Source organism: Heterodontus francisci, chromosome 11 (assembly GCF_036365525.1).
Source record: "Heterodontus francisci isolate sHetFra1 chromosome 11, sHetFra1.hap1, whole genome shotgun sequence".
In the NCBI taxonomy this organism is placed as follows: Eukaryota; Metazoa; Chordata; class Chondrichthyes; order Heterodontiformes; family Heterodontidae; genus Heterodontus; species Heterodontus francisci.
In genome coordinates this window covers 56139852-56162547 of record NC_090381.1, presented here as the reverse complement: position 1 = coordinate 56162547, position 22696 = coordinate 56139852, and the positions used below count along the sequence as shown (strand labels likewise).

General features: G+C 42.3%; 1 protein-coding gene across 2 annotated transcripts; it reads right to left on the bottom strand.

Annotated features, from left to right (window-relative positions):
• Nucleotides 1-207: 207 nt before the first annotated feature.
• LOC137375268 (UDP-GalNAc:beta-1,3-N-acetylgalactosaminyltransferase 1-like) lies at nt 208-22696 on the bottom strand. 2 transcript variants are annotated; one of them, XM_068042175.1, is made up of 3 exons: nt 22609-22696; nt 8803-8889; nt 208-6721 (listed from the first exon to the last, which is right to left on the bottom strand). In XM_068042175.1, exon 3 carries the CDS (start codon nt 6641-6643, stop codon nt 5660-5662), a length of 984 nt encoding a protein of 327 aa, XP_067898276.1. In that variant the 5' UTR covers nt 6644-6721; nt 8803-8889; nt 22609-22696; the 3' UTR covers nt 208-5659. The 2 variants fall into 2 exon arrangements, with proteins under 2 accessions (XP_067898276.1, XP_067898277.1); XM_068042176.1 differs by having other exon boundaries at nt 8803-8886; nt 22609-22689.

The following is a 22696-nucleotide window of genomic DNA, read 5'->3' as shown; positions in this document are numbered from 1 at the left end:
TCATTATCATATGAGGGGTGGCCACACCTCCCCCCTAACGTGGCAGGGCAGCCTCGGCAACGCTGTGAACTACGTCAACTGTTTCTGTGCAGGCGCCATTTTTAAAGGGCTGCCAGCCCTGCTCAGAGAATGCAGAGTCTCCCCCAACTGCACCAAGTGCAGAATTGACCCCTTTCCCCCACCCCCACTACACTGCAGAGTTCCCATCTTCCCCACATCAGTGGCGCCAGCTTTCCATGGACTGGAAAGTGAATGCAGTGAGTATCGCCCATCGTGCTGAAGAGCCAGAACTGCAGGTAAGATCACTCCAGTTTGCATTTTAATTCATGCAAACAGGTAATTTAAATATGTAAAGTCAGGTCCCGTCGCAGAGCAGCAGAGGGTCCGCCCTGAAGCATCCCTGCCGCCGGGAAGATCGTACAAACATACAAATATTAAGAGCAGGAGTAGGCCACTTGGCCTCTCGAGCCTGCTCCGCCATTCAATAAGATCATGGCTGATCTGATTGTAACCTCAACTCCACATTCCTGCCTACCCCCAATAACCTTTCACCCCCTTGCTTATCAAGAATCTATCTATCTCAGCCTTAAAATATTCAAAGACTCTGCTTTGACCTCCTTTTGAGGAAGAGAGTGCCAAAGACTCATGGCCCTCAGAGAAAAAAATTCTCATCTGTCTTAAATGGGCAACCCCTTATTTTTAAACGGTGACCCCTAGTTCTAAATTCTAAAAGCCACAAGAGGAAACATCATTTCCACATCCACCCTATCAAGACCCCTCAGAATCCTATATGTTTCAATCAAGTCACCTCATAATCTTCTAAACTCCAGCAGATAGAAGCCTAGCCTGTCCAATCTTTCCTCATAAGACAACCCACCCATTCCAGATATTAGTCTAGTAAACCTTCTCTGAAATGCTTCCAATGCATTTACATCCTTCCTTAAATAAGGAGACTAATACTGTACACAGTACTCCAGATGTAGTCTCACCAATGCCCTGTATAGCTGAAGATAACCTCCCTACTTTTGTATTCAATTCCCTTCACAATAAATAACATTCTATTAGCTTTCGAAATTACTTGTACCTGCACACTAACCTTTTGCGATTTATGCACCAAGATACCCAGATCCCACTGCATCTCAGAGCTCTGCAATCTCTCACCAATTATATCGTATGCTTCTTTTTTATTCTTCCTGCCAAAATGGACAATTTCACATTTTCCCACATTAGACTCCATTTGCCAGATCTTTGCCCTCTCACCTAACCTATCTATATCACTTTGTAGCTTCCTTATATCCTCTTCACAACTTACTTTCCTACCTATCTTTGTGTCATCAGCAAAGTTAACAACCATACCTTTGGTCCCTTCATCCAAGTCATTTATATAAATTGTAAAAAGTTGAGGCCCCAGCACTGATCCCTGTGGCACACCACTCGTTACATCTTGCCAACCAGAAAATTCCCCATTTATGCCTACTCTCTGTTTCCTGTTAGCTAGCCAATCTTTTAGCCATTAAGTCCATCAGGAAGGCACAGTGGCGCAGTGGTTAGCACCACAGCCTCACAGTTCCAGTGACCCGGGTTCAATTCTGGGTACTGCCTGTGTGGGGTTTGCAAGTTCTCCGTGTGTCTGCGTGGGTTTCCTCCCGGCGCTCCGGTTTCCTCCCACAAGCCAAAGACTTGCAGGTTGATAGGTAAATTGGCCATTAGCAATTGCCCCTAGTATAGGTAGGTGGTAGGGAAATATAGGGACAGGTGGGGATGTGGTAGGAATATGGAACTAGTGTAAGATTAGTATAAATGGGTGGTTGATGGTCGGGCACAGACTCGGTGGGCCGAAGGGCCTGTTTCAGTGTTGTATCTCTAAAAAAAAAGCTGGGGACTTGTCAGCCTGCAGCTCCAACAATTTGCTCTGTACCAGTTACCCGGTGATTGTAATTTTCTTGAGTTCTTCCCTCCCTTCCATTTCCTGATTTACAACTATTTCTGGGATGTTACTTATGTCCTCTATGGTGAAGACCGATGCAAAATACCTGTTCAATTAACTTGCCATCTCCTTATTTTCCCTTATTAATTTCCCAGACTTACTTTCTATAGGACCAACACTCACTTTGTTAACTTTTCTTTTTAAAATATCTGTAGAAAGTCTTACTATCTGTCTTTATATTTCTCACCAGCTTTCTCTCGTACTCTATAGTTTATCCCTCCTTATTAATCTTTTAGTCGCTGTTTGCGGCTTTTATATTTTATCCAATCTTCTGACCTGCCACCCATTTTTGTGCAATTATATGCTTTTACTTTAACTTTTTTAGTCAACCACGGATGGTGGGTCATCCCCTTAGAATGTTTCTTTCTGGTTGGAATGTATCTATTCTGTGTATTCTGAAATATCCCCTTAAATGTCTGCCACTGCATCTCTATTGACCTATCCCTTAACCTAGTTTGCCAGTTCACTAGCTCTGCTTTCATGCCCTCATAATTGCCCTTATTTAAGTTTAATATACTAGTCTTAAAATTTCAATCATATTATGATCGCTGCTGCCTAGGGACACCTTCACTATGAGGTCATTAATTAATCCTGTCTCATTGCACAATACCAGGTCTAGTATAGCCTGCTCTTTGGTTGGCTCCAGAATGTGTTGTTCTAAGAAACTATCCCGAAAACATTCTATGAACTCCTCACCTAGGCTACCTTTTCCCATTTGATTTTTCCCAATCTATATGTAGATTGAAATCCCCCATGATTATCAGCATACCTTTCTGACAAGCACCCATTATTTCTTACTTTTTACCCCGTCCTACCATGTGGTTACTGTTAGGGGCCTGCTCACCACTCCCACATATGACTTCTTACCTTTATAATTTCTCATCTTGACCCAAACCACTTCTACATCCTGGTTTCCTGAATTTAGGTCATCCCTCTCTATTTTGCTAATACCGTCATTAATTAACAGAGCCACCCCTACACCTTTTCCTAGCTTCCCGTCCTTCCTAAATGTATTCTACCCTTTAATATTCAGGGCCCAATCTATGCCATTCAGCAGCCATGTCTCTGCAATTGCTATCAGATTGTACTTACTTATTTCTATTTAAGCCATCAGTTCATCTGAACAGTGGTTCCAGCACAGTTCAGGTGCAGACCGTCCCAATGGTACAGCCCTCACTTTTCCCACTACTGGTGCCAGTGCCCCACAAACCGAAACCCACTTCTACCACATCAGTCTTTGAACCATGCATTCATTTCTCTAATCTTATTTGCCTATTCCAATTTGCACATGGCTCAGCTAATAATCCAGAGGTTCTGCTTCGTAATTTGGTGCCTATCTCCTCATACTGACTATGCAGAACCTCCTTCCTTGTCCTGTCCATGTCGTTGGTACCTACATGGACCACGATAACTGGATCCTCCCCTCTGTATGTTTCTCTCCAACCCTGAGCAGATGTCCCAAACCCTGGCACATGGCAGGCAACAAAGCCTTCTGGATTCTTGCTCTTGGCTGCAGAGTAGTGTCAATCACCCTCACAATACTGTGCCCTACTATTACTACTTTCCTTTTTGCTCCCCCCACTTCAACGGCTTCCTGTACCATGGTGCCATGGTCAATCTGCTCATCCACACTACAGCCCTCGCTCTTGTCCATACAAGCTGCAAGAACCTCAAACTTGTTGCTCAATTGCAAGGGCTGAGGCTCCTCCACTCCCACATTCTCGATCCCCTTACCTGCCTGACTCGCAGTCACATCCTCCTGTCCCTGATCACTGACGAAAACAGATGACCCTATCCTAAGGGGTATGACTGCCTTCTAGAACAAAGTGTCCAGGTAACTTTCCCCCTCCCTGATGCATTGCAGTGTCTGCAGCTCAGCCTTCAGCTCAATGACTCTGAACCGAAGCTCCTCTCCTCAAGCCGCAGACACTACAGACATCACTTCCGTGGATGGCCGTGGCATCCAGGAGCTTCCACATACTGCAGCCATGACACATCACCTGTCCTGCCATTTTTTTGGTGTTAATTTAATTACATTTATTTTCTCTTAATTAATTTATAGTTCCCCTCCTTACTGAACTCCCTCAGTTAGTTACCAAACTTTCTTCTCCACCTTGCGTTGGGTTCTGTGGTGGGTTCCTGCCTCTCTGAACTTCTGGCCACCCCCATCATAGAGCCCGACGTCAGGATGAGAACAAAATCCAGCCCTTAGCGTGCCAATGAGGTAGGTTTACAGTTTCTACTTTCAGCATAATCAGGAAGAAATGACTGCAATTTATGCTTGCAACTGTGATTAGGGTACAGTTCAATTTTCACTAAAATTTATTTGCATAATCACAAACATAAAATTTTTCCTGGACAAGCACAATCAGGCAGCATAACAGAATGTAGTTGGTTTTTCTTTGCTTTGAAAAATACTCATTGATGTATTTATGAGTGATTAATACAGTGGAAAATGGGTATATCACAAAAATGTAAGCATTTTTAATAAGTAGAAGAAGGGTCCGAAGAAGGGTCACTGACCCGAAACGTTAACTCTGCTTCTCTTTCCACAGATGCTGCCAGACCTGCTGAGTGAATCCAGCATTTCTTGTTTTTGTTTCAGATTTCCAGCATCCGCAGTATTTTGCTTTTATTTTTTAATAAGTACCCTGATTTTAAAGCACTGAAAATTAGTTAAAACAAATTATACTGAACCATTTACTAGTTTCATTAGTGTACTAGCCAGTTTCTTAGTAAATTAAATATTTTTTAATATGCAAGTTTTAAAATGTACAACTAGTGCCTATGTGCCTAAACAAAGGAGTTCAGTTTAAAGAACCTCCTTGAACAGCTGTAAACAGCAGAGACTGGCCAGGCTTATTTTTATCTAAATAAGTCTATTTAGATCTGAGGGTGTGGTCAGTTTTGTAGATTAGGAGAAATGATTTTTAAATCAGCCTTAAAAATTGGCAAACCTCAATTTATGTTTAATGCAGCTAACATTTAAAATTCCCCGCTCTAATTGTCAAGTGATTTTATCTGGATTGGCTGATAAAATGAGTGAAAATCAGCCGAAACTCTATCTCACGATTTTAGTCAATTTCTAATCGACAAATCACTAACACTGCCAGCACATGCGCGATTTCTAGAAGCCAGCTCTGCCCACAACACTGGCCACACACCCAGAACAAATGTATCATTGGGAGTTTCTCCTAATTGCACTTGTTTGCAGGCCTTCGAGAAGACTCGAGAAAAAAGCTGGATCATTTGGGCGCAAGGACACTAATAGGGTACATTTAAAATGTTTTGAATGTTTTTTTTAAAATTTACTAACAAACTGACTACTGTACCCCAATCTAACTAGCAAATGGTTCAGGAATTTAAAATCAGGTTACTCACAGGTGGTGAACGGACACTGATTAAAATGCTCCTTTGATAAAAAACAGTTTTCAGCTGTATTAATCAAACTTTACCTAGTTACTGCTCTTAAGTATATCAAGGAATATTTAAAAAAATTAAATGGCATTTTAAAATGCTGCCCAATTGTGCTGGTTCATGGTGGATTTTGCATTTGGCATTATACAGATGAGTTTGAGCGAAAACGCAGGCAGAAAACTTCTCAAAACAGGCATAATTTGCGATTGGATTGCTGATCGTACCCAAAGCAGAAACATTACCCCAATATATCTTCTATGTCTCACTCAAACATGTGGTACTATCCACATTTTTGAGACGTTTCCAATAACTTAGCAACTGATGTGGCGTGACATCATGTACTGCAATCATCCTACTAAATAGACAACTGTCAAACTTCAGTTTGTGTAAAAAGAACACTTTTTTTTCTGGAATATACAAATTTACACCCAATATCTTTAAACAAATTCCAACATATGCATCTTCAAATCTAATTGGTTTAATGTGGCCCATCAATTTATAAATCTTTAAAGCTAATTCCCCTGAGAAAACATATCCAAAGCCACTACAATATGGAGGATATGTACTGAAAGGATAGTCACTTTTTGGAATTTCAAATTTGAATATGGGCTTTGTAAACAAAGCTCTTTTTGGTTTTGTGTTAATCAAGGGGTAGCCTGTGAAAAAGTCACTGGAAATATTTTTGTTAATTTTCAGCAGAAAATTAATTAAATACTTTATATTTATAAATACATCAGCATCTGCTTTCATCACATATTCAACCTTGGGACAAAATTCTGAAATCCACTGAAATGCCATTTTTGTCTTTAAGGTCAGGTTATCATAAGAGTCTATAAAATCTTGACTGATTATATCTCCAAACACATTTTCTTCTTCTATTAATTGTCTCACATGAATGTGATTTTCCTCATCTTTTCCAAGCAAGAACAAAGTAATGACCTTTTTCCCCAACCACGTCTGCATCTGTCCCCATGTTAATCTGATTGCCTGTCGTGCATCTACTTCTTTCGGTCTTGTGGCAACTAGTATAACTAGAGAGGGAATTTCATCTTTACATTTCAAATGCGGAGTCATGGTAAAACTGAAGTTATTTTGATAGATTGGTTTCTGGTGGTGGAAGAACAGCCAGTCGATTTTTTCCTTTGAACTGTCATTCACATGAGTGATCAAAAAAAAGGCTATAATGAGCAGGCAGAGACAAATAAACAACTTTCTCTGAGAAAACAGATTCATCATCATCGAACAAGTGAATGAAATCACACTGTTTGTCACAAATTTCAGTTTCCTTCACAATTTTATTCCTGTTTTTCTCACAATCTGCAACAAAAAAAAAAGATACAATTAGTTGTCTGTATCACTCCCGGAACTTAGGGCTGAATTTTATTGGGGCACCACACTTTGCAATGGCGCCCTTTAAACTCAGCAGGGAGCCCGCATTCAGTGGCCGCCGAGGAGCCCCCGCGATGTTTAAATAGTGGGGGCACAGCGTCCGTCCGCGATGACGTGTGGTGGTGGCCGCTGCGTCCCTGGCAACAGCGTCCAGTGCCACCGCGCAGGTGCCATTTTTAAAGGACTTTAAGCTCTTCAATGTTTAAAGGCAAAATATAGTTGAGTGTTATTAAACATAAAAATAAGTGATGGAGGCCATTCTCCAACCACCCCCCACCCCCACCCCCAATGGTCATCTCATTGCCCGAAATGACCATCCATTGATTTTACAAATACCCGAACTTTCCCCTCAACCTTCAATCTTTTGCCCTTCAACCCCTTCCCAACATCCCCACATCCAATTAAAATTAATTTCCCCGTTCCTCCACCCCACCACCCTGAAAATTCTATCGCTCCCCTCTCCCCACTAGGTTCATGCCCAGAACTCCGTGCAGAGTTCTGAAGGCGCGTGAAGCACGAACGGCGGCCGTAATATTGGCATGGGACGGCCGCCGCCTGCAGATAAGTTTATTTGCATCTCATTTGGTACAATTTGCCTATGTATATGAAGGGCCAGCTGCCTGGTGGTGGCAGGGGGGTGGGGGGGGTAATATGTAGCGGGTAATATAGCGGGCCCGTCTCGACGCCGCAGGTCGAGGTGGGTCTCTCCCCGCATGATTTCACCGGCCACCACGCCGTGATCTGCAGCGTCAAGGGGCCGGTAAAATTCAGCCCTTAATTTTTCAAGTTCATATGTAACTTATTCTGCTAAAATCTGCTATTGGACTGTATTCTTTTGGGAAACTGCTTATTGTACCTCTCAGCAGAATAAATGTAGGTAATGCAGCAAACAACAGTGTCACAATAATTCAATCCATCAGTTTATTCTCATGATTCTTGCACTTAGTTGTACTCTTTGCAAAGTAGAGATTTACTGTGTTAAGTTAAATAAGGTTAATGTTAATCTCACTCGCACAATGTACCTGATTTGGCACTTCTAACTTCACACCAGGTACTGTCATGCAATCAGCCACTCCTTTATGCATTTTAACCAGACCAGTAGTTGAATTTTAATACTCTCTTTAGGGCCATAGCAACCCCCTGTGTTAAAACAATCACTATAAAACGGGTAAGCATAGACTAAACAAATGTGAACCTAAATAGATACACAAAAAAATCAGATGGAAAATAATGAGATAAAAGGTTATATTTTGGGCCTCTTTAAATATTCATATCCTAGACTATTTCAGCTTTCATATTGTAGAGCAAAGGATCAAGTTGCCCCAACCTAGTCTGACCTGCATGTGACATCAGCAACTATACTATGTGCTTGACTCTTAACGCCCTCTGAGCAAATAGAGGAGAGCAATAAATGCTACCTTGCCAGTGTTGCTCACATTCCAGAAACAAATAAGATAAGATCTATCCTTGGCTTGAGGTTATCCAATAATCTGCTACCTGTGACCTAACTTGCATCATGTCCCATTCATCCATCACTCTTGTGCTTGCTGACCTACACTGAGTCCCAGTTACGCCATACCTCGATTTAAAAAATTTCATCCTTGCTTTCAAATCCTTCCATGGTCTCTGCCCTCCCCAGCTCTTCAATCTCCTCCAGTCCCACAACCATCCGAGATAATCTGTGCTCCTCTAATTCTGGCCTCTTGAGCATCCCCGATTTTAATCGTTCCACCATTGGTAGCCGTGCCTTCAGCTGCCTGGGTCCTAAGCTCTGGAATTCCCTCCCTAAACCTTTCCACCGCCCAGTCTCACTTTTCCCCTTTAATACACTCCTCAAAACCTACCTCTTTGACCAAGCTTTTGTTCATCTGCCCTAATATACCTTATGTGACTCAGTGTCATATTTTGTTTTATAACGTTCCTCTGAAGCACCTTGAAACATTTTATGATGTTAAAGGCACTATATAATTTCAAGTTGTTGTAACATAAATAAACTTTTGACAACTCACCTGAGAAAATAAATACCAAACTCTCTTTGGTAATTGCCTATAAATACTGGAATGTCTTCTGCCTTCATAAAATCCTGGTTCAGTCTTCTGAAGCAGAACAGTATCACATCAGACTTATTACTTTAGATTGGGATATCAAAATAACTTATTAAATAATTAATACATGAATAACCTAAACAAAATCAAAATACTGCAGATGTGCAAAATCTAAAATAAAAATAAATGCTGGCAACATTCAGCAGGTCAGAACTATCATTCTAATGAAAGGTCAGCAACTAGAATTGTTAACTGTATCTTTCTCCAAGGATCATATCTATCAGTAGAAAGCCTTGAACCTAACAAAATAGTAAGTCACAATCTAATATTAAACCATTCTTTTACAGGTAACGTTTGTAAACAAAAACCTGTTCTTCTTTTCAATTTTGTGACAAGTGTTAGCTAGCCATCTTTTCCTGCAAAATTTCTAAACAGTTCAACTATCTTCTGATAATTAAATGAACAAATCCGGCCACTTTCACTAGTTGCGGTGGCTTTTTTTGGATTTTTCATAATAAAGAGTCAGATTTGCTGTCATGGATTTAACTGAATGAATCAAATTATTTCTCCTGACTTAGCTTAGATCCTCACTCAAACATGCAGTGCAAAAGACAATCTGTAACAACCTGGCATATGAATATAGCATTAAAATATTTGCATATAGTGTACAAATATTTGAAATCCTTTAAATTTGCTATATCAAACAGAAGTTCGTTATGTAAGCATTTAGATTGTAATTCTGTGAATATGCTCGGAAAGTGAGGAAGAGAGAGGGAGAAACGAGATACTGAGAGACAAGCACAGTGTCTTTCCTCTTCCTAAATAGAGTTGAATTTGAAGGCAATCAGAAAGTCTTCAAATTATCACCTGTTTTTTTTATTAGCAGAAAATGTAAACATTCTAATCCCTGACACCTTTGAAACAGATTGACACAGAGAAACAGAGACACAGAAGGGAAAACACACATAAACACTTCATTTTGGTTAAAATCAGTTAAGGGAAATAACTTTGGCAGATCTGCCTTTGGAGGCAGACCTGGACCCTCACCAACCCCCTCACTTTGGCCAGGGTAATTGCTGGTATGTCGCTTTCCACTAGGTGTACTGATCTACTTAACTACTAAGAGGCCATGATCACAGGAACTCCCAATGTAGGGAGTTACTGCCCTATCCTTATGTCCCTTTCAAGGGCCAGGTGAACACTCTACTTTATACAAGACTATTTGGAAGGTTAGCTTGAAGGACCCAACCAATTCAGGTTCCGGCATGTTTTGTGACACTTTCAGCCCTCCCACTAGAGTTGCAGTGGGCATGCACCAAAAGGGCTATGCAATTTCAGTCCATATTTTATTTATACATATAATATATATTATATGTATATTTTAAATGCCATTCATTTACAGTCACAGAATAATAGGCAATGGTGGAATTCAAACCCCAAAACAATCAGTAAAATCCAAGAATAATATTTAAGAAAATGGTACAGTCACTATCTAAAACTAGACAAAAATGCATATTTTTGTAAGAATTCATTTGGCCAAATGTAGGAACTAAATATAGTCAGTGTAGCATAGCTACAGATGCAAACCATAACCATATGAAATTTGTTATGGTACTTTAAAAGGATAGTCAGAAAGGAGATGAAAACTGTAAAATATGGAAATGACTCTGAAGCAGAGCATGAAGTAATTGACGTTCTTAATAATTAAGTCCTTCAATTTTTCATGAGTGTGCATAAGCTACAAGAACTTACAAAGGATGATAAACCCAAGTACAGTGAATGGCAAATATAAATGATACAAAATCCTAGATAGGTGAAAAGCAGGTTGGCATTAAGATCATGCAACCTATGTAATTGCAAGGAGCCCCTAGCCAGTGAGGGGATCCAGTGAAAAGGCACCAACACAATTGTAATTATGTCAACAATTTTTATAATAACTGTGCTGATATGATATTAGATAAAGTAGGTAGTGTTTAGTTTCATTGCCTAATAACGTAGGGACCCCAAACTAAATCTTTGCATGGGGTCCCTGCAAGACAAACACCGATTCTGGCTAACGGAATTTAAATAAATTCCAAGGTAGGTGATATTTATTCCGGTGTACTAAGAAAGCCAAAGGTTTGCAAAGCATTGGCTGTGAAGGAGTTTATGAACATTAGAAATACTATTAAGGGTGGCAAAGCTGATGCTGCAAGTGCAGCCCCATTTGTTTTCAACAGTCTTTGAAATATTGGAATCACTGGTGTCAACCCGACATTATCTCTACAACAATAACCTCAAACAGCAGTCAACATGGATTCAGAAGGTGAATACCCTGTCCTCCAAGCCTTCTTTGAGGAAGTGACATCCAAAGTGCCTGTGGAAAGCCCTAAAATGTGGAGTACTTGAGGTTTCCAAAAGAAATTAAGTTCCACACAATGGACTACAATTTAAACACAAAGCTGTAATTTAGTTTAGTTTTAGTTTTAGAGATACAGCACTGAAACAGGCCCTTCGGCCCACCGAGTCTGTGCCGACCATCAACCACCCATTTATACTAATACTACACTAATTCCATATTCCTACCACATCCCCACCTGTCCCTATATTTCCCTACTACCTACCTATACTAGGGGCAATTTATAATGGCCAATGTACCTTTCAACCTGCAAGTCTTTTGGCATGTTGGAGGAAACCGGAGCACCCGGAGGAAACACACGCAGACACAGGGAGAACTTGCAAAGTCCACACAAGCAGTACCCAGAATTGAACCCGGGTCGCTGGAGCTGTGAGGCTGCGGTGCTAACCACTGCACCACTGTGCCGCCCCATTCAGGGTAACTTTTTTTTTAGTACTACTTAGTCCTGGGAAGTGGAAATCCAATTGGCTGGGAAAGCTATAAAGAAACAAAGGGATACAAAGCATGTTCTAAGACATGGCAAGAGGGAATATGAACATAGAAACTAGCTAGGGCTGTCAAAGCTGACAGCCAAAGTTTTTATAATGTCATGCAGGCCCCCACCTGCCAAGAATGAGGCACATTAATTTCACCACATGGACATTAAATTTCAAATTGTTGCTGGGAAGAAGGCCTGTGACAAGGGGTTGCCAGACCCCTGGCTGGAAAGACATCTTTGCACATTAACAGACAATGTTTGGAACAAAGGAGCTATCCCCTGCTCCAATACAATCCACAAACAGACATGGGCAAACCAGTTAGTCACATGACTAACCTGCTTGGCAGTCTGGGTTTTTTCTGAATTGTACAGGTTGAACTGAGAGCCTGCAGAAAGTTGTTTGCTCCTGGATTGAAAAGACCTCTCCTGGCTGGATCATCACAGCCTCTCCTATCAGCTCCCATCTCTTTCTCATGGAACTTCAAAACCCACTGAAGACACATGAACCCCAAGAGAGAAAGGTCTGCTACAGTGAATAAGGTTTAAGAATACTGGCCCCAACAAAAAGCAAGATCTACCTACAATCAAGGACTCTACAGTGAGCTCAAAGCACAGTAACAAAAAACCCTCTTCAGAGATTGCCTCAAACTTTACCACTTTATTTTTCTTCTGCTCTCTCTGTCCCTACCTGCATGTGTGTATCGCGTATGCATGCTAGCGTGGGCGTGTCGTGTATCCATAGGCATCAACTGAATTCGAGTTTAAGTTTAATAAATTTCAACTTTTCTTCTTTAAATCTGAGAAAGCCCGTTTGTGCTGGTTTATTTGCCTTATAATTGGAAAGCGGTGAACAAGGATTCATCAAGGGGGAGCTAAAACATGGTGTGTTTAAAATTAAATCCTGTTACAGTAAGACCAGGTGAAGGCTGAAAGGGAGCCCTAGACCTTTTCTCACCTGGTCGTAGCAGAGATTTGGGTGCTAGTGTCCAGAATTGGCCCACAGACAAATGAGAAATTGGAAGTGGGAAGTCAAATTGTTCCCAAACAAAAACGAGCAAGTTTTCAATACAGGTTTTCTTGTGGTTGTGTGTGCTTGAATACTAAGAGGTCTACAACTGAAGCTAGTAGCTCTCCAAGCCAGGATGAAGTAACTTGGGATAAGTTAAAAGCAATCTCTATGGAGGAGCTCAGAAAAATGGCTGAGCAGTGTGGTATCACTGTTCGTGGCAAGGCTAGGAAGTCTGAACTCCTAAGGCCAGTGGCTAATCATTTTTCCCTTGAATCTGAAGAAGCAGAAACAGGTTGAGAAGCAGACTCCAACAGGGTATTGTTAGCAAAGATACAATTGGAACAAAGGAAACTTGAATTTGAGGGAAGTGAGAGGGAAAAAGAAAGAGTCTTCCAGAAGGAACGTGAAGAAAATGAAAGGCAGGAGAGAGAGAGAGAGAAAAGGAATATTCCGGAAAGAATGCGAAGAAAGAGAGTTGAAGCGGCTTCAGTTAACTAGGAGGCGACAAAGTAACCCCAGTGAAAGCATGACCAATATGGAGGAGCATAATTCAGGGCTGGGTACAAAATTGTTAAAACTAGCTCAACCTATTCCAAAATTCAATGAGAAAGATGTGGAGGAATTTTTTGTGTCCTTTGAGAAATTGGCAAGGCAGTTAAAATGGCCAGCTGAGACTTGACCTCTTTTACTGCAAAGCAAGCTAACTGGAAAAGCCCATGAGGTTTATTCCCTGTTGCCAGATGACAGTTCAGCAAATTACAAACTGACTAAAAATGCTATCCTCAGGGCATATGAATTAGTACTTGAAGCCTATCGCCAAAAGATAAGAACCCTCAAGAAGCAAGCCAATCAAACTTATCTGGAGTTTGAAAGAACTAAGCAGCCGGCTCTTGACCACTGGCTGAGGGTTCTTAAAGTACAGCTCAGCTATGAAAATCTCAGAGAAGTAATTCAGCTAGAGGAATTTAAACACTCTCTCCCACTCTCCAGAAAGACCCATGTAGGGGAGCAGCGGGTTCAGAGAGCCCAGCAAGCGGCCGTTATGGCCGATGAGTTTGCTTTAATTTATAAGTCGGTTTCCCAGGGGAGAACCTTTCCTAATCACCCCCACAAATCTGAAAAGGACAAAGGGTGGGAAGGTGATAGCAGCCCAGGCAGTCCTGGGAGAGAAAGGAAAGCAGGAGACACAGGGGGCCCTCCTCCAGCCAAAAGGGAAGGTGCTGTGAGCAAGATTGAGACCCAGAGACTTCTGTGCTTCCATTGTAATAAAACAGGGCATTTAAAAGCTGACTGCTGGAAACTAAAGGGAAAACCGAGCGGGTTGATCAGGGCAGTGATCACTCAGTGAAGAAGCAATCCTGATGGAAAGTACAGCAGAACAAGCGGTGGCTTTAACTGCAGTAAGAGTGAGACACAGGAAGCTGACTACGGCAAGTGCAGGAAACTTTAATAGGATTCCTGAAGGTTATCAGGGTATAGTGTGTGAAGGGAGTGTAACCCCATACCCGAGTGGGGCAGGCAAGCCCATAGTAATTCTCGAGGACACAGGGGCCACTAAATCCCTTTTATTGGGAAAAGGCCTGACCTTTTCCCCAGAGAGTGCAGTGAACAAAATGGTGGTGAATGGTATTGGAGGACAGTGTATGCCTGTACCTATACACCGGGTGCACCTGGAGTGTGACTTAGTTTCGGGACTGGTGACCGTAGGGATTGTCCCTAGTTTGCCTGTGGATAGTGTTGACCTGCTCCTAGGTAATGATCTGGCGGGGGTGAAGGTGGTAGCCACCCCAGTAGTGAAAGAAAGACCGCAGGAGGTCAGAGATTCATGCCAGTGGCAGGAAACAGACCCTGAAAGTTTCCCTGAATGTGTAATGGATCAAGCCATGATCAAACCAGCTCCCCCAGAGGAGAATGTATTGGCACTGCAGGCAGATGACCATGAGGTTTGCCTGTCTGAGACTTTCTTTGGAAAGTTAGGAGATCCAGGGAATGAATTAAATGAATTTTCCTGAGAGCAAGGAGTGGACAGTAGTTCACCAGTTAGTGGTGCCACAGATGTACCAGAGAGAAATATTAAGATGGGCCCATGAGACTACAGTTGCTGTACATGCCAGTGTAAGAAAGACCAAAGCCAACATAAGACAGTAGGTTTACTGGCCAAAACTCCACAAAGATGTGGTGGAGTACAGCAAGAGTTGCCACATGTGCCAGGTTGAGGGGAAACCCCAACCTACAGTGAAATCTGCATCCCTAAGTCCTGTACCAGTGTTAGGAGGACCCTCCAGCAGAGGGCAGATGAACTGTAAGGGACCCCCGCCGAAAACAAAAGAGGACAGGCATGTAAATGCAAATGTATTTTCAGACAGGGGCGTGCAATTTTAAGTTTTAATGTTCATGTGGCAAAATAATGTGTGACTCAGTCTTGGTAGGTGGGGGCTTGCCTGACACCTCCACACCAGGGGAATGAAATGCGATTTTGAAGAAAAACAGCACATTTCATTACAGAATTCGAGAGAAATATAAGATACAGAAAGAAAAATTATGTATTTCTCTCATTCATTTCCATTCATTCACCAAGCTTAAAGCTCATCAGAAATGGTCTGTTATGGGTGGCAGAGCTGCTTTAACTTTCCCCTTTTTTCCAGGAGAGTTAATAGTAGGCGGGTCTATCCTGAACTCACTGAATCTTGCAAAGACTTTTGAATTCAGGGGAGGGGTGGTTCCCTTTTCCTTTGACTTTGGGGGAGGAGTCTTTGTTTCTCTCCCGTTTGTTCTCTGGGACACCCCTACCTATAGGTATTTGTGCAGACTTAGCTACACTCTCCTGTGGCACTTCGACTAGTGAGACATCGTCCTCACAGTTTCTGTGCCCCCTAGAGGTCTCTCTCTTTTTGTCTCTGCAAGTTCCTGTAAATACTCTGAGCCACTCTGGTAGGGCGCTTCTAGAGTCTACATTTACATAGGAGGATGTGAGGTCTAACTTTTCATTTTTTCGGGGTTGGTTGACCAAACAGTAGGGGTTTTCATTCGGGATTCTTCCTGGACTTACTTTACCCTGCCCTCTTGGTCACTTTTTCCCCCTTCTCTTTCTAAACTTTTGCCAGCCTCGTGCCTGCCTGTCCCCTTTTGTTCTCAGTGGGGGTCCCTTATACTTCACCAGCCCTCTGCTGGAGGGTCATCCTAACATTGGTACAGGACTTAGGGGCACAGGTTTCACTGTAGGGTTTCCCCTCAACCTGGCACATGTGGCAACTCCTGCAATGGGGTTTTGTCCAGTCAAATTGCTGTCGTATGCAGGCTTTGGTCTTTCGTATACCAGCATATACAGCTATTGTAGTCTCGTGGACCCATCTTAATATTTCTCTCCGGTACCTCTGTGGCACCACTAACTGGTGAACCACTGTCCACTCCTCGCTCTCAGGTCTGTGAGGAGAACTCCATTTCCTCATCAGTACCTCATTCTTCAAATAGTAGCAATCAGGGACTCCCTCTGCTTCACTTTCAGACTGGGCAGCCTGTGCTAACTCTCACAATACTGGGTTGGCTCATTGAGCCTCAGCTAGGGAAAATCCATTTAATTAATTCCCTGGGTCTCCTAACTTTTCAAAGAAAGTCTCGGACAGGCGGACCTCATGGTCATCGGCCTGCAGTGCCAATGCAGTCTCCTCTGGGGGAGCTGGTTTGATCATGGCCTGACCCACTGCACATTCATCCAGGGTCCGTCTCCTGCCATTGTCCTGTCTCTCTGATCTCCTGTGGTCTTTCTTTCACTACTAGGGTGGCTATCACCTTCACCCCCGCCAGATCATTACCTAGGAGCATGTCAACCTTGTCCACTGGCCGTAGTAAGCTTCCTGGGTTGCAATCTTACTGCAGTTAAAGCCACAGCTTGTTCTGTGTTTTGTATCACGCCCTCGTCTTCACTGAGCGGGGTGCCCCAATTAACCCTACCAGTTTCCCCTTTAGTTTCCAGCTGTCAGCGTTTAAATGCCCTGCCTTATTACAACGGAAGCACACAGGTCTCCGGGACTCACTCTTGCTCACAGCACCTTCCTTTTTGCTGGAGGGGGGGCCCCTGTTTCTCCAGCTTTCCTTTCTCTTCCAGAACTGCCTGGGCTTATATCACCTTCCCACGCTTTGTCCTTTTCTGATTTGTGGGGGTGATTAGGAAAGGTTCTCCCCGGGAAACCGACTTATAAATTAAAGCAAACTCATCAGACAGAATGGCCGCTGCTTCTCTAAATGGGTCTTTAATGAGAATGGGAGAGAGTTTTTAAATTTCTCTAATAGAATTACTTCTCAGAGTCTCATAGCTAAGCTGTGTTTCTGAAGCCCTCAGCCACTGGTCAAAAGCCACCTGCTTACTTCTTTCAAACTCCAGATAAGTTTGATTGGCTTACTTTTTGAGGGTTCTAAACTTTTGGCAATAGGCTTCGGGTGCTAATTCATATGCCCCGAGGATAGCATTTTTGGTCATTCATAATTTGATGAACTCTCATCTGGCAACAAGGAATAAACCTCATGGGCTTTTCCAGTTAGTTTGCTTTGCAATAAGAAAGACCAGGTCTCAGCTGGCCAATTTAGCTACTTGCCAGTTTCTCAAACAACATGAAAAATGCTTCCCCATCTTCCTCACTGAAATTTGGAATTATTTGAGCAAGTTTTAGCAATCTTTTACCCAGCCCTGAATTGTGCTCCTCCATATTGGCCATGCTTTCACTAAGGTTACTCTGTCACCCCCTAGTCAACTCAAGCCGCTTCAACACTCTTTCTTCGCATTCTTGTGGGCGGCACAGTGGCGCAGTGGTTAGCACCGCAGCCTCACAGCTCCAGCGACCCGGGTTCAATTCTGGGTACTGTCTGTGTGGAGTTTGTAAGTTCTCCCTGTGTCTGCGTGGGTTTCCTCCGGGTGCTCCGGTTTCCTCCCACATGCCAAAAGACTTGCAGGTTGATAGGTAAATTGGCCATTAGCAATTGCCCCTAGTATAGGTAGGTGGTAGGGAAATATGGAATTAGTGTAGGATTAGTATAAATGGGTGGTTGATGGTCGGCACAGACTCGGTGGGCCGAAGGGCCTGTTTCAGTGCTGTATCTCTAAACTAAACTAAACTTTCCGGAATATTCTTTCTCTCTCCTCTCTCTCTCTCTTTCCTTCTCCCGCCTTTCATTTTCTTCACGTTCCTTCTGGAAGGCTCTTTATTTCTCCATCTCTCTTTCCTCAAATTCAAGTTTCCTCTGTTCCAACCGTACCTTTGCTAACAATACCTTGTTGGATTCTGTTTCTAACACTCCTTCTACTTCTTCAGATTCAAGGGAAAAATGGTTGGCCACTAGCCTTAAGAGTTCAGACTTCCTAGCCTTGCCACGTACAGTGATCCCACACTGCTCAGCCATTTTTCTCAACTCCTCCACACACAGTGCTTTTAACTTATCCCAAGTTACTTCGCCCTGGCTTGGAGAGCTACTTGCTTCAGTTGCAGACATGTTAGTATTCAATCACACACATCCACAAGAAAACCTGTATTAATCTTTGTTCTTCTTGACTGAGAACAATTTGGCTTCCCACTTTCAATTTCACTCTGTGGGTAAAATTCTGGACGCTAGCACCCAAATTTCTGGTACGACCAGGTGAGAAATGTGTTTCGGTGTCTGTGATTGTCTTCACCTGGTCTTATTGTAACAGGGTTTAATTTGAGCTCCCCCTTTGTGAATCCTTGTTCACAGCTTTCCAATTATAAAGCAAAGAAATGAGAATAACAGGCTTCCTTAGGTTTAAAGAAAGTGCAATTTATTAAACCTTTAACTTAAACTTTAATACGGTTCACGCCTATGGATATACAATGTGCCCACGCTAGCATGCACACGTGATATGCACATGCAAATAGGGACAGAAAAGGGGAGAGGTAAATATAGCAGAGAGGGGTTTGAGGCAATATCAGAAGAGTTTCTTGTTTACTCTGCTTCAAGCTCACTTGATTGTAGGTAGTCTTGCTGTTCGTCGGGGCCCGGTGTTCTTCTTAAACCTTGTCCACGTAGGAGACTTTTCTCTCTTTGAGGTTCACGTATTTTCACAAGATTCCATTCCATCGGAAAGAGATGGAGGCAGGCAGGACTGAAGACGAGGTTCCGTTCCAACCAGGTGCACACGGCTTTCTCAGTTCAAATTCTGTTTTTCCAATTTAAAACTCCCCTAGTTGGCCCGCAGGTGGTCAAGTGGCCAACTGGTTTGACCAGGTCTCTTCTGTGTATTGGGACAGGAACTGGTTCGTCATTGTTTCAACATTGTCTGTTACTATGCCAATGTCTTTCCAGTCAGAGGCTTGCAATTTTAAGTTTTAATGTTCATGTGGTGAAATAATGTGTGCCTCAGTCTTGGTAGGCAGAGGCTTGCCTCACAATTGGGTAACAGTTGTACAATGGCATATAGTAAATAAATTGTTGAGGGCCTTTTAAAAATGCAAACTGCCTAAGATTCCTTTGTTTTCTTGACCAAAACTAGTTGGCTAGATGAGGAGTTCATAGAATGTTTTCAGAACAGTTTCACAGAACAGCACATTCTGGAGAAAACCAGACAGCAGGCTATACTAGACCTGGTATTGTGCAACGAGATAGGATTAATTGATGATCTCATAGTGAAGGCACCCCTAGGTAGCAGCAATCATAATATGTTTGAAATTTACTTTCAGTTTGAGGGAGAGAAGAATGGGTCCAAGACTAGTATTTTAAACTTAAATAAGGGCAATTATGAGGGCATAAAAGCAGAGCTAGCGAAAGTGAACTGGCAAAGTAGGTTAAGGGATAGGTCAATAGAGATGCAGTGGCAGTCATTTAAGGGGATATTTCAGAATACACACAGTAAATACATTCCAACAAGAAAGAAAAATTCCAAGCGGAGGACCCACCATCCGTTGTTGACTAAAAAAGTTAAAGATATCAAAGTTAAAGTATATAATTGCACAAAAATGGGTGGCAGGTCAGAAGATTGGACAGAATATAAAAAACAGCAAAGAATGACTAAAAAATTAATAAGGAGGGGAAAATTAGAGTATGAGAGAAAGATAGCTAGAAATATAAAAACAGATAGTAAGAGTTTCTACAGCTATTTAAAAAGAGTTAACAAAGTGAGTGTTGGTCCTATAGTAAGTGCATCTGGTGAATTAATAAGGGAAAATAGGATGGCAAATTAATTGAACAGATATTTTGCATCGGTCTTCACTATAAAGGATACAAGTAACATCCCAGAAATAGCTGTAAATCAGGAAATAGAAGGAAGGGAGGAACTCAAGAAAATTACAATCACCAGGGAAGTGGTACTGGTCAAATTGTTGGAGCTGCGGGCTGACAAGTCCCCAGGTCCTGATGGACTCCATCCTAGGGTCTTAAAAGAAGTGGTTAGTGAGATAGTTGATGTATTGGTTTTGATTTACCAAAATTCCCTACATTTGGGGAGGATTCCATTAGATTGGAAAATAACCAATGTAACTCCCTTATTCATAAAGGGAGGGAGACAGAACGCAGGAAACTACAGGCCAGTTAGCTCAACATCTGTCACAGGGAAAATGTTAGAAGCTATTATTAAAGACATAACAGTAGGGAACTTAGAAAAATTCAAGGTAATCAGGCAGAGTCAACATGGTTTTGTGAAAGGGAAATCATGTTTAACCAATTTATTGGAGTTCTTTGAAGAAGTAACATGTGCTATGGATAAAGGGGAACCGGTGGATGTAGTGTACTTAGATTTCCAGCTGGCATCAAATGTTATCTGGGAAAATAAAAGCTTATGGTGTAGGGGGTAACATATGAGCATGGATAGAAGATTGGCTAGCTAACGGAAAACAGAGAGTAGGCATAAATGGGTACTTTTCTGGTTGGCAAGATGCAATGAGTGGTGTGCTGCGGGGATAAGTGTTGGGCCTCAACTTTTTACAATTTATATGAATGACTTAGATGAAGGGACCAAAGGTATGGTTGCTAAATTTGCTGATGACACAAACTAGGTAGGAAAGCAAGTTGTGAGGAGGACATAAGGAGGCTACTAAGGGATATAGATAGGTTAAGTGAGTGGGCAAAGATCTGGCAAATGGAGTATAATGTGGGAAATGTGAAATTATCCATTTTGGCAGCAAGAGTAAAAAAGCATATTATCTAAATTAGGGGCGGCACAGTGGTGCAGTGGTTAGCACCGCAGCCTCACAGCTCCAGCGACCCGGGTTCAATTCTGGGTACTGCCTGTGTGGAGTTTGCAAGTTCTCCCTGTGTCTGCGTGGGTTTTCGCCGGGTACTCCGGTTTCCTCCCACCACCAAAAGACTTGCAGGTTGATAGGTAAATTGGCCATTATAAATTGCCCCTAGTATAGGTAGGTGGTAGGGGAATATAGGGACAGGTGGGGATGTGGTAGGAATATGGGATTAGTGTAGGATTAGTATAAATGGGTGGTTGATGGTCGGCACAGACTCGGTGGGCTGAAGGGCATGTTTCAGTGCTGTATCTCTAAATCTAAAAAAAAGCAGAGCTCTGAGATGCAGAGGGAGCTGGGTATCCAAGTGCATGAATCACAAAAGTTTAGTATGCAGTTTCAACAAGTATTTAGGAAAGCTAATAGAATGTTATCATTTATTGTGAGGCGAATTGAATACAAAAGTAGGGAGCTTATGCTTCAGTTATACGGGGTATTGGTGAGACCACATCAAGAGTACTGGGTACAGTATTGGTCTCCTTATTTAAGGAAGGATTTAAATGCGTTGGAAGCAGTTCAGAGAAGGTTTACTAAACTAATACCTGGGTTGGGCGGGTTGTCTTACGAGGAAAGTTTGGACAGGCTAGGCTTGTATCCGTTGGAGTTTAGAAGAGTAAGAGGAACCTTGATTGAAACATATAAGATCCTGAGGGGTCTTGACAGGGTGGATGTGGAAAGGATGTTACCCCTAGTGGGAAAATCTAGAACTAGGGGGTCACTGTTTAAAAATAAGGGGTCACCCACTTAAGACAGAGACAAGGAGAATTTTTCTCTCTCTGAGGGTCATGTGTCTTTGGAACTCTCTTCCTCAAAAGGCAGTGGAAGCAGAGTCTTTGAATATTTTTAAGGCAGAGGTAGATAGATTCTAGATAAGCAATGGATGAAAAGTTATTGGGGGGCGGGGGTCGAGTGGCCCACTCCTGCTCCTAGTTCGATAGAATCCAGAAATGTGTGTATGTAACATTGGCAAGGAATGTACAGCACGTATATTCCTGGACCTGATTTTTGGTAAGGAGACAATTGGACGCTCCAACGTATCTTTGGCGAAAATGTGGAAAAATCTTATTTTAAAATTCGTTTTTAAGCAATTCAACCCCGAAAAAAAGTCAGTTCAAATATTAATTGGTGGAAATCGGTCCAAAAACAGTTTTGAAACATTTCTAACTTCCAAATATGGTTGACTGGTAAATGAAACTGCAGCCCGCCCCTCCCTCAATGACTTGGCTCTTAGAAATTTGTAAATCAGGGCATTTTATTCAGCAAAACGAATCTGCTTTTTGCTCACTACTGATAGGTTAAATGGTGTATATTTTTTTAAAACTGTTCAGTTTTAGTTGAATATCCAACGGGTAGGAATGATGGAACCATTAGACACCTTGATCATTCGCGGCATTTTAAGCATCTGCTTTCTCACATTACTCCTGTACCTGATACTACAAGCGGAGGTGCCAGCCTTTCTCACGTTGTGCCGTTGATACCGTCGCCAAAGGCAAAGTTGGAGACGAAATGTAAGTGTGATTGGCGGGTGGGGTGCGGCTGAGTCGGAGCAGATGGAGTGGGACAGACGACACACCGTTTGTATCAATTTCAACCTATTTCTTTATCTGTAAACGATCTGACAGGGATCAGTCACGAATAAAACACATACCTGCTTATGTAGGGTCAGTTTCACTGCCTGCAATTGCCAACACTGTCCTTTCTCTAACGGGCCGGGGAATCACGACCAACAGTTACCA

Excerpts from the sequence above, each read along its gene's own strand:
- LOC137375268 (XM_068042175.1), bottom strand. The coding sequence starts at position 6,643 with ATGATGATGAATCTGTTTTCTCAGAGAAAGTTGTTTATTTGTCTCTGC.